The following is an 11,278-nucleotide window of genomic DNA, read 5'->3' as shown; positions in this document are numbered from 1 at the left end:
ATAGTCATAGAAGGCGTCTCTTGAGGTAAAGGTCATGTTGAAAGATTTTTTTGTACAGTAAGTGGAAACAGAACTTTTCGACTCTCCGACCATTGATGTGGGTGGGCTCGCAAATAAAAACAGTGAATGGCGGTGAGACTGGTGCCCTACCCAATCCACTTCTTCCATTCCATGCACTCCATCCACGCCATCCACGCCATCCGCGCCATTTATTTTCGTCCATGTCCGTGGACGAGAATGATCGAAACTTCTCATGCACCCAGCACTCATCATTTAAATCTGTGGAGCAAAGTAGGGCAGTAAAATACTCCCGAAATAGTTTAGTGTCATGTGTGTCGTGATTTGTTTGTTTGTACCTGGGGGATTCTCAACAGTCCGAGAGTTGGCGAGTTACAAACCCGTTCTCTACATACTCTTGTAAGCAAGGACAGCTTAATTGTCCTCACATCTTCTACTGTTTCTCTTTTCCGTAGCTAATTTCGACTCATCTCTTTGGATTAGCTCCGCTTGGTAGATTACCTCCATTCTTACATACGATGCCATACAATATCAGTTTGCTGTTACAAAACCCAAGAGAATACCGAGTGCCGTACAAGGAATACTATAGACTTTGACAGACTCACTCGTCGACATATCCTTGGATGTCGCGGAATAGTTGGTATTATGCGAAAACAGCATAACTCATTTGTTACTCAGTTCGTCTCCGGTAGGAAAACCAGTCCTATCTGAGAAGGAGGAATTATACCTGTTCTCCACTCCTAGCCCATTATAATATACAGCCTAGGTAAATTAGACAAATTAGCTGTTTTGATAAGATACCTTGAAATGAACTGGGTGTGCTAAGGTGTACGCCGGTTTCGAAATTCTGTGTTGTCTAATTTTTTTCAAAGGGAGCCTATCTGAGAGCAAGTGCATGGAGCTTTTTCAGGGGGATGAAACCGCTCTTGTCAAAATCAGATCAAGTTTAATCATCGATATCGCGCAGCAACCCTTCTGAAAGCAAGCTAGGTATGTCCTTCGGCTGCGAAATAAGACCTGAGACGAAACTGGGAAAAGAACAACTAAGATCAGGAATGGCGCAATAACTTCTCTGGAAGATATTGGATTTTGAATAGTCGGACGAAGACCAAGAACCACTAGAACAGATCCAGGGTACAATTTGCGCAGCGATGAAAGGAGAGGTATTTTAATACCCTTTGCCATCGAGCGCTGCGGACTGGCGTTTGCATTGTGATTGTCCTGCTTCCATACACCACCCCCATGTCCTGTTTCTAGATTTACCTAAGAGAATATGACAATTTGGACAGACGACTCGCTTAAACTAGCTGTAGTCCGTTGCCAAAAAGCTGCATGGTTCTCACACCTGCACCTAATGTTTTAAAACAGAGGTCCTGGCTGCTGGGACCTTGATTGATCGGACCAAGCTCTCCAGTGCTGGTTTCGAGGTCAAATTTAGAGGGCTAAATCTGTGCATTTGCTTAGGGTTGCCTCTAATACAGGTGCCCGTTGGTATTCTTATAACCCGCTATGGCGGAGAGTAATGCTAATGTAAGTGAGCACGTTGTCACACTGTAGGTTTCTCTCCGTCTGAACGGTAGACGCTCAAAATGTGAACCATCAAAATATTTCTTGGGAATTACAGTACATATAAATTACATATACTGAAGCATCATGAGGGATTGAGCTCATGGTAAACTATGTCTTGTAATCGGACTGGTTGGTACTTCTTGGCGGCCTCCCACGTCAGCGGCCTCCCGCGTTAGTGGCCTGCATGTTTGTAGTTTCGATATAGATCTTGGCCTGTTCTTATCTTCTATGTGTAGTATGATGCTAAACCTTTATTCGTCTCGTGCATAGTTTCCCGAAATGGGTACTTTGAGGAGCATCTCCTGCCGATAGGTCCCCGATCAGTCTAGGAAGGCCTCAAGGTACAAACCTGCTTCCAGACACACCGCCAATTATGACTCAGTGAGCCTGAAATTCTATCACTCGTGGTGTATATAAGAGGTAGGTATGAGGGTCATGCTCAGGAGCATTTGGGTAAGGACACAGGGTAACTCTAAAATGTCATCGTGCTTGCCTAGAGAAGACCGTGCTGGTATGTTTCTGGCTGACTTCATTTTTTCATCTTTACACATTCCAAAAAAAGACCTAACAACACGACTTCCAAGACTTCGCGTACCATTTGAGTTTGCTGGAGCTTGATGAGTCCGATGGCCAGTCTGACGAAGCACTTCTTGCCCCGGTACTGACTGGTGCGGTTCTCAACCAACCATCGCTGGGCCCTACGCAATATGGACTACTAGGGGGCGTGAAGAGAATTGATACGCCTTCATACCCTACCATGAACGATGAAGTGACGAAAAATGATCCCCGGTTATTTTTCAACGTTTCATCACCGTCGAGTGTGTTTATCTGCGGATCCCAGGGAACTGGAAAGAGTCACACGCTGTCTTGTTTACTAGAAGGGTGCTTGATCCCATCCAAAGCCGGCAGACTGTTGAGTCCCTTGACAGTTGTCGTATTTCATTACGATACCTTTATCTGTGACGGTGGTGGCTCGCCCTGTGAAGCTGCCTTTCTATCGTCTCGTCTGGATCTGAAGGTCAGAGTGCTTTGTGCTCCGACTAACCTTCGTACTATCAAGATAAGGTGGGCAAGCATTACAGAAGCTCACACTGCTTACAATACTACAGGGTACCTACTCAAGATTCAACATCGAGGTACAACCTTTGCAAACTGATCAGTCCCATCTCAATACCAAGCGAATGCTGGATCTCATGTCAGTTGCCCGGGATAGCGGCGCTGGCCCATTATACTTGCAGACTGTTCAACGGATATTACGAGAGATGCGCCTGCTCCAACAAAGCACAGGACTTCCGTTCGACTATCAAGACTTCAAGACCAGGGTACTTGGTTCTGGACTGCTGACTGGTCAATTGGAGCCCTTGAAGCAAAGGTTGAATTTTCTCGAGAGCTTCATGCCACCCCACCAGGCAAGCACGGGTTACAAATTCAAGAAAACGAAGGCCAAAACCCAAGATGGAGCTTCAAACTGGGCACCAAAGGTACTGTATTCCAAATGCACTTCTGGGCTACTTGAGCTTACCTGTGACTCGGGCCTCGCAGTTGACCATCGTTGATCTCTCATGTCCTTGTGTTTCCCCTGATACCGCCTGCAGCCTTTTCAACATTTGTTTCGAAATATTTATGGAACAAGATACCAATATTGGTAGGATCGTCGCCCTTGATGAGGCCCAGAAGGTGCGAATGATAAGTTCATTGTGTCTTCGTTCCACTTACTCGATTGTAGTATATGAAAGATTCTGTCGAAGCCCAGAATTTTATAGACACCCTTCTCTCTACTGTTCGACTACAACGTCACCTCGGTGCTCGCATCTTTGTTTCAACTCAGGAGCCAACCATCTCCAGCGACCTTCTCGATCTATGCTCTGTCGCTATTGTCCATCGATTCCCATCGCCTGCATGGGTTCGTGCATTACAACCTCACGTAGCTGCGGCAGCCTTAAATCTACACGTAACGAAAGATAGTCAGGCAAAGAATGAGCAGGCACTCCTCGATATTCCGGCAAAGCTCTCTATCTTTCACCGGATCGTCAACCTTAAAATAGGCGAGGCGCTGCTCTTTTCGCCGGGTGCCATGCTAAGCATCGTGTCTGAAGAGCCTGAGCTACAAGAAATGGTCAGATTAGGCTCCGGATATATGACTATCAAGGTGCGAGGCAGACTCACAGACGACGGCGGAAAAAGTGTGTTATCCACTTGAAACTATCTATGAATATGTGTTTGATAATGAGGCTTGCTGTTACAGTAATGTTTCTCGGGGGCGGAACATTAACCAACAAGACCATAAAAGATCACCCATATCCGCAGTTGCGGATATTGCCCAGAGTCCTATATATAGTATGGTAACGCAACTTGATATTTCCGTTGATCGGCCACGCCGTAACTCTTGCCTTCGAAGACATTTTTCTTCTGTCGACCTGCAAATGTTTCATGACTAAATTTTTTTTGGGCTGCAAAATTCGATTAAAAAGCAACACTGCATCGTTCGCTCTCACATGAAGCTGGAATCTTACCGCAGTCCAGGTATCGCTCACTGCTAAATATAGCTCCTACATAAGGACATATCATTAGTATCAACTCATCAGTTTCTTCCCTAGGCGTTGATTTTTATGTGACGGATAATAATAGACGAATGGCGCTCTCTTACGTCGCACGGAATGGTGATCCGGCGCTCGTAGACAATTTACTCGAGTCGAGACTGGCCGACCCAAACTTACTTGGTTTTCATGGCTGTACGGCTGTTTGAAATGCCTCCCAGCATCTGGATAACGGGGTAGTTGTGAAGGGCTGTAGCAAAATTGATTCAATTGTACTAGGCCAACATGCTGTTTACTACAATCTTGTAGAGAGGGAGGTCTATCTGGTGTTCTTCTGCAGAAGAACACTAGGTTCGTTCTGCCGCAGGCGGTATCAATCCTCCGCCCGCCTATGTAATCCTTCAAGGCCATGGCACATGGTTTATGGCCGGGCTCTGGCCCGTTACAGTAGTACCTCGATCACTTATGACTACGCGGATGAACCCTAGCTCTCGAAGCCTTGCAAATCCCGCACCTTTCATGTACGCTCTGGAGTACATCTATTTGAGGGTCTTAAAGACCTTCATATCATCATGTCCACGCAGTATGTTAGTCTTATTGTGATGGCTTTACGGATTTATGTGGCATATAGCATTATCTTTAATGTATATTACAGTACGGTCAGTGCAGGAGCTTAGCGCTCTGATCTTTCGTTAGCCCTACACTGCAATATTCTTTTTATATCACCATGAATAGTATCAGGACACTGTTGTTACGCAGTGCCAACCAATTACTGTGAGTTAAAATGTCCACAGATTTTACTTCCTCATTCCTTCTGCGAGCCCCAAGAGTCTCTCTCAATCATACCGTCGCTTCGCAGAGTATTACTGCGGGTTTGACTCTGCTCAAATTTTTGCAGGACGTGCTAGAGGTGCTCACCAAGAGTTAATCACCAAGTTGTATCACCAAGCAAATCTCCTAGCTATAGGTTAGGTTGTGATGGGATGCAGCTACGGTAGGGGCAGCTGCACGATGTGTGAGAGGGATGAGGAGTGAGATTGCTACTGGGGAGAGATTCTATCTAGGCTATGGACTGCGGTGAGTCGGCAGTATCACATGCCATACAAACATCCCCCTGAATGGCGACTCTGTCCGCAATCTCACTGCAAAACTGAAATGAAACTATTGCACATTGTTGAAACAACAGCCGAGTTCTGATTGTGTCGAGACTCGAGACGCTCATGAAGGCAGTCTCTTCATGCCCAAAAGGGTTAAGAAGCGCTCGAATTGAACTCGTTGTAATAGACCTCTGGCTATCTTGATTGTTTTGTGTATCAGGATATGCCATATTTAGGACTTAGTATCACTGAATTTGCGTATTTAACGCGTGAGGCTGACGCTAGTCGATTTGTTGACGGAATCACTGAATTTGCGTATTTGACGCGTGAGGTTGACGCTGGTCGATTTGTTGACGCTAGTCGATTTGTTGACGTTGAACGCGTAGTGTTGATCCGTTTTTTGTGCGCCGGTACTTGGGGGGGGGGCCTTTGGGCCTAGGCGGCTTTGCGCCGAAGTTGGCTTTGCGCCGAGGCTGCGTATGTAGCGTGTTGAAGCGGTTATTTTGCAAGTTGGTGCTTAGGTGAGTAAGACTAAGTTAATAGCTTTCTCAATCGCGCTAAGCAGGGCTCATAACCTGATGGGATGCAGCTACGGTAGGGGCAGCTGCACGATGTGTGAGAGGGATGAGGAGTGAGATTGCTACTGGGGAGAGATTCTATCTAGGCTATGGACTGCGGTGAGTCGGCAGTATCACATGCCATACAAACAGGTTGTCTGAAAGTTGGACCGTTGGGTGATAACTGCTCATAGAATTAACCCCTCAACAATATGAAATTCCTCCGATCCATACACACATGCTACTACAAGGGTTATTACTCCTATAACATCGTCACCGCTCATGGGTCGTGAATTAAACGTACGAGCAACAAGCAAGGGAGATTAGAATCGAATGTGCAGGTCCAAGAATTCTAGAGATATTGAGAGAGTGTGGGCAGTGATTTCATATGCGCTTTTCAATAGATTGAGAGAAAATTCATCCTCAGAATACACTGCTCGGGCTATGATCAGTTCATGTGCCTAGGTATGATCCGATCACATCACGTTACATGCCCATCGTAGCCGAGGATACACGAGTCACGTGGCACAATCATCGTGCCTGGTAACGTTGACCTATCTCAAGCCCTGCCGACTGACCAAGTTGACTGATGAAATCCGTCGCTTTTCACCGCGTTGGCCTTTGCTACATGAGAGGTCTGTAACAGACGCGTGAGAAGTAAGTCGAATTTGATAGAAGGACACTCGATCACGATTACGCTTGATCAATTCGCACACGACCAACTGCGTCAGACTTGACTACTAGTAGCTCCATTCCACTAGTTGCAGAGGCATTAAAGTTAATTGCTACAGATGCCTCGCGATTAGCCTATTAATAATCTTGCTAGCTGGTTAGCCTCCGGCTACTGACGGTAACTCGTAATTTGAGTACACCAAAGCTTTTTCACACCGAAGTCCGCTCCTCCAGATCATGCGAACGAAATCTCTACTCACTGGTAATTCTCGCATGACATACAAGTAACAGGAAGATATAAGACCAAGATCTCTATATACCCGAACATCTTTTGAGTACTGTCGTTTCTTTCGCGGAGACTGTAGATACAAAGAAATTGCTAGGCGTCTTTTAAAATTCTACGTTAGCATTATCACGGTGCAGACTATACATTGTGTTGTTATGCGGTCTGCTTTTCGGATCTTCGGCTTTTTACAAGCAACGGGCTGTTGACTCATGCGAGAAATAGTTTGCGCCAACATCGTAAGCAGTTCAAGCTCGTTGAAGATACAAGTATCGAAAATCAATGCCGGGCCAGGAAATGTCCGTTGAAGTCGACCTTTCGTTGACATCACCGCTTCATTTACAGGAGAGAGCTCAAAACATTCGACGTGGGTTCTCATGCCCTTATTGCTGATCAAGATAGCAGCATTCTGCTCGTGAACGTAGATTGGTCGGAAACCGCCTGGGCTCTTGTTAACAAGCGTGACTTTGCCATCAAGGGTGAAATGTAATTGACCTTCTTCTTTCAATTGTCTAAGAACATCACTAAACTGCCCTTCATCTACCTCGCCGTTGAGGCCGTGAACCTGTCGTAGTCGAGTAATCATTGTCAAAGCTTCTCCAATAACTTCAGCCTCGTCTGAAGAGAAGTAAGATTTGAATTGACAAAGGGCATCGATCACTTCATCAGTTAGGAGGACCTCGTGGCCGACACTGTAGTCATCTTCCTGTGGAAGCTTCGGCGGGAGGAAGATATGATGAAATAGATACGATATTCCTTCTATGCCTTATAAAAAAGTATGCTTCATGTCGGTCCTTATACGGGTAGCAATCTTGTACCGTGAAGTGTTTGTTGAGGGAGATAGGATGCTATTTTGAGTTCAGCAGACTGTCTCGGAAGATTGAACAAGGCCGTGTGTAGAAGATCATATATATTTTACGCGAGTAGCAAAGGGCGGCTTAACTTTGAGTGACGCATTCTGTATCCTCCAGAGCCTTCGATAAAAGTGTTATTGTAAAGAATTTCTCGCCTGAACAAAATACTTTATTGAAAATTAATTCAGTTTCGTGATAGCTGAGACAGCTGGGGCAAGGGGCCGCGGTGAGGGGCACATGTGGGTGTATCACAGATTCTTCAAACAGCATTGGCGCCCAAATCCTGCCGATTGCATCACGTAACTGCCGAATGTGAAGATTCGATATCTAGATATGCCAAGATACTCAAGAAAATGACATGTTTTCTGGCATATGCGGACGGAAAGTAGGTAATTCACTGCAGGCTTGGGTGGGATTTGCTGAGGATTACTTGATTTGAGGGCATTCGGGCTAGGATTTTCTTATGAGGCTATAGTGAGTATTCTCGCTATTTAAGAAAGCACTACTTTCCATGATATAGACATGGAGAGAACTCTCCCGCTCATTTCTTCCTTGTCAATATTTTGAAACAGTAGACTCTCGCAATTTCATTACCCTTTGGAATACCCTCGAGTAGGCGCTATAGTTCCGCAGAGCCCTTGGGCCGCTGTAGATATATGCACAATAGCGCACCCAGTGGCAGGTTCAGTTGTAGTAGAATCTTTATTGAAGAGCCTTTGTAGCAATGGTACTGCGGCTCTACAGACTGCTCTCGAAAAATCATTTTGAGGCTGATTTGAAAGTTTCAGAAAGAATTTCAGCAAATTCTAGTCAGTCCTCAGATTCTCATTGTTATTAGCGAACAGAAAGAAACGTATTCTACACTGCAGGCCTTCACCGCAACTTGACAGTCATCCCCATTCGGGGGTTTTAATATTAAATTGTCTTAATTACTTGATCAAGGTCGGATCAACGGTTCGTTGGGCAAGCATGAAGATCGCCATTTGAGAAATATTGGTTGAAAGTCAGTCGCGTCTGACATACTGGCTATCATCAATGCCTGAACCAGAGATAAGTGAGAGGTGTAGGGAGTTAACTCACACTAATGTTCATCAAATACTCACCCTGCCAAAACCGACAGAGTAACCAAAGGTGATTGGTCATATTTTATTACCCATCATTTGTGAAATTGCCATCAACAATAGATTGTTGAGCTAGAAGGTTTGCACCGAATGTTCCTGACTTTCAACCACGACGGGTCTGTGGAAAGAAGTCTCCCGCGAAGAGCAGGTATACCAAATTCTGCGAAAGGCTCAAGGGTCTGCTGTGCCTGTTTTCCTTGGCACGATCGACTTGGCGAAAAGTTATTTTCTTCATGGAGCTGGAGAGATTCGTCATATGCTTGTGATGGGCTGGGGGGGAGAAAACACAGCATCGATGGAGCTGACGCCGTGGCTCCGCCGGGAAATTCGCAAATCAACCAAAGAAATCAAAGCCCTGGGAATAACTCATGAGGATTCGCGGCGTGAAAATGTTCTATGGAATAAAGAACTTGGCCGGGCATTGATCATCGACTTTCACCGATATAAATGGGAATGGCGGCCGACTTTGCAGCGATCACACGCAGTAAAACGGCAATTATGTCTGCCGAATACGAGAGATTTGAAACGTCTTTGTCAAACGCGAAGGAATGTGCTTAATCCATTGAACGGGCGATTCAAGTATGTATGAAAATGAGGCATGAAACATTTTCAGGCATCATCCATGTGAATTAATCAGAATGCCGACCTATTAGCGACCCTCAATGCCCGTTTTCTCACTCTACCTATATTGCCTCAAGAGATACTGTAGACGCTTCCATTGTGTTGATAATGACGAACTGATCGTCCAATTCAGGCTCTCATACTTGACTTTTGTGTGAGGTAATGAATCATACGAAAACATTGATACAAGTGAAGCTTTAGGTCCGATGATGGACTGTGGTGTGCGTATCATAAATATTGCGATGGTTAAGCGCCTAACCGCTCGATAAACTTGATGAATGAGAGTACCCACACTACTTTCCCAGGTATGCTGTTAAACTCCAATAACAGACCTTTCTCTGCCAAACTCCTTTGGACATTCTAGGCGGTCAGGTCGTGCTAGACGCGTGCAAGTTTGCGACGTGCTCTGCCAGTCCCGCAGGTTTGGTCTAGTCATTCGTGCTAGAACGATAGTTAATGGTGCCGTATTCGGTGACAAAAGAAGGATTAGGAGAACAAAGCATCTGTCTTCAGGGAGAGTTTGACTTCTTTTCGAAATTAACTGTTGCTGTAGTCTGAGACTGTAGATTAAAGTTTACATGAGCAGATCCTGTTACGGCCTGGACTTGTGATCTCTCAGTACGGGCGAAATAAGCCCCAGACCCTATTATCAATTTCTGTCCGTCATAATTCTTCTGCTATTCGTCTCGGGTATTCATAGCTACTGAGGGCAAATGTAATGAACAACGTATACTAGGGGAAAACGGGGTATAGAGGCTGTTCAGGCTACTTATGAACCTGGACCATCACAACCAAATGGCCAATCGACTCACCAGTTCACCTATACTCGCCAGTTGACCATCAACCGAGTCACATTCACCAGTTGGTCCATGCTTACCAGTTGACAACGACTTTCTCGTTGTCAACCTGACAAAAGCTCACTAGTCGACAGTCCCTATTGTCAACCTTACATCGTAAGTTCTGCAGCCCAACTGGTCAATCAGCCCACCAGTTGGTGTCCGTCACATGTCCATGCGTCACAGTATGTTCATACACCTGGACACGACAATCGTGGTGGCATTCCAGACCATGCTTTTTTATATTTTGACAGGTAAGCCAACTGCTGGGTACACAAGACCCTTGTCGGGGCCAAGAACCACACCGCCTCATACAGTTAATTTCTAGTCCCATGTCTGTTCAAGAATTTCTCTTACCTGGTGGACCTGGCAGCGCTCAAATTAAAGAGTGCTTTCGAAGCTCAATATCTCTCTACGAACGCCTACACCACCAAGCAGCCGACCAAACAGCAGATCTAGCCAATTTACACCAGAAACACCTAGAACGGTGATTCAGCTACAAAAGCAAGCATCGATGCTTAAAGATCTACTAAAACAGCGGTCGAATAGCCCTCCAAGCTCATCGAAAACGATACTAGATCAGATCATCAAGGGCCACTGCATCGCGTTACACCATACAGCGCTATTAGCGCAAGAAAACGCCGATCTACGCGCAGCAAATGAGAAGGTCATCAAGAAGCGCAAACGGTCAACTAGGCAGATACCCTGCGATCAAGGTCTAACCGTTCAAGAGGGCCTTCAGCTAGCTCAGCAGCTGAATCAGCCAGTTGAAGCAGGTGAGGTAGTATCGCATACGCAGGGCGAATTGCCTCATCAGGCAGACCAGCCAGCCACCAGAGCTCCGCCTAGGTGAAGTGGGTGCAGGGAGATTGGCCATAGGATCAACTCATGTAAAAATCGATATATTTAGTTGAATTAATAGGCGTTGGTTGAGATAATCGATTTTGAATATTCCTGATGGTTGTGACGGGCCAGAGCCTGGCGGTAAACCATGTGCCATGGCCTTTCGTATATCGTCTTGGCGGAAGGATTCCAAGTGATTCCATCACGAGCTTCTAGAGGATTCTATCCGAGACAGAACCAACACTTAAGGACCGAGACTGACTCTGTCCT

General features: G+C 45.7%; 1 protein-coding gene across 1 annotated transcript; it reads left to right on the top strand.

The window, feature by feature from the left end:
• Positions 1–2,064: 2,064 nt before the first annotated feature.
• N7539_008801 (uncharacterized protein) lies at positions 2,065–3,787 on the top strand (the record flags this gene model as incomplete). The annotated part of the gene is given in 5 exon segments (XM_056938396.1): positions 2,065–2,098; positions 2,172–2,697; positions 2,711–3,068; positions 3,130–3,264; positions 3,314–3,787. The coding sequence occupies 5 exon segments, from the start codon at positions 2,065–2,067 to the stop codon at positions 3,785–3,787; spliced, it is 1,527 nt and encodes a 508-aa protein (XP_056786404.1).
• Between the last annotated feature and the right edge of the window lie 7,491 nt (positions 3,788–11,278).

Source organism: Penicillium diatomitis, assembly GCF_028827545.1.
Source record: "Penicillium diatomitis strain IBT 30728 chromosome Unknown utg000014l_segment0_segment0, whole genome shotgun sequence".
NCBI lineage: Eukaryota > Fungi > Ascomycota > Eurotiomycetes > Eurotiales > Aspergillaceae > Penicillium > Penicillium diatomitis.
The sequence above is the reverse complement of the archived record's forward strand: the minus strand, read 5'-3'. Positions and strand labels throughout refer to the sequence as shown.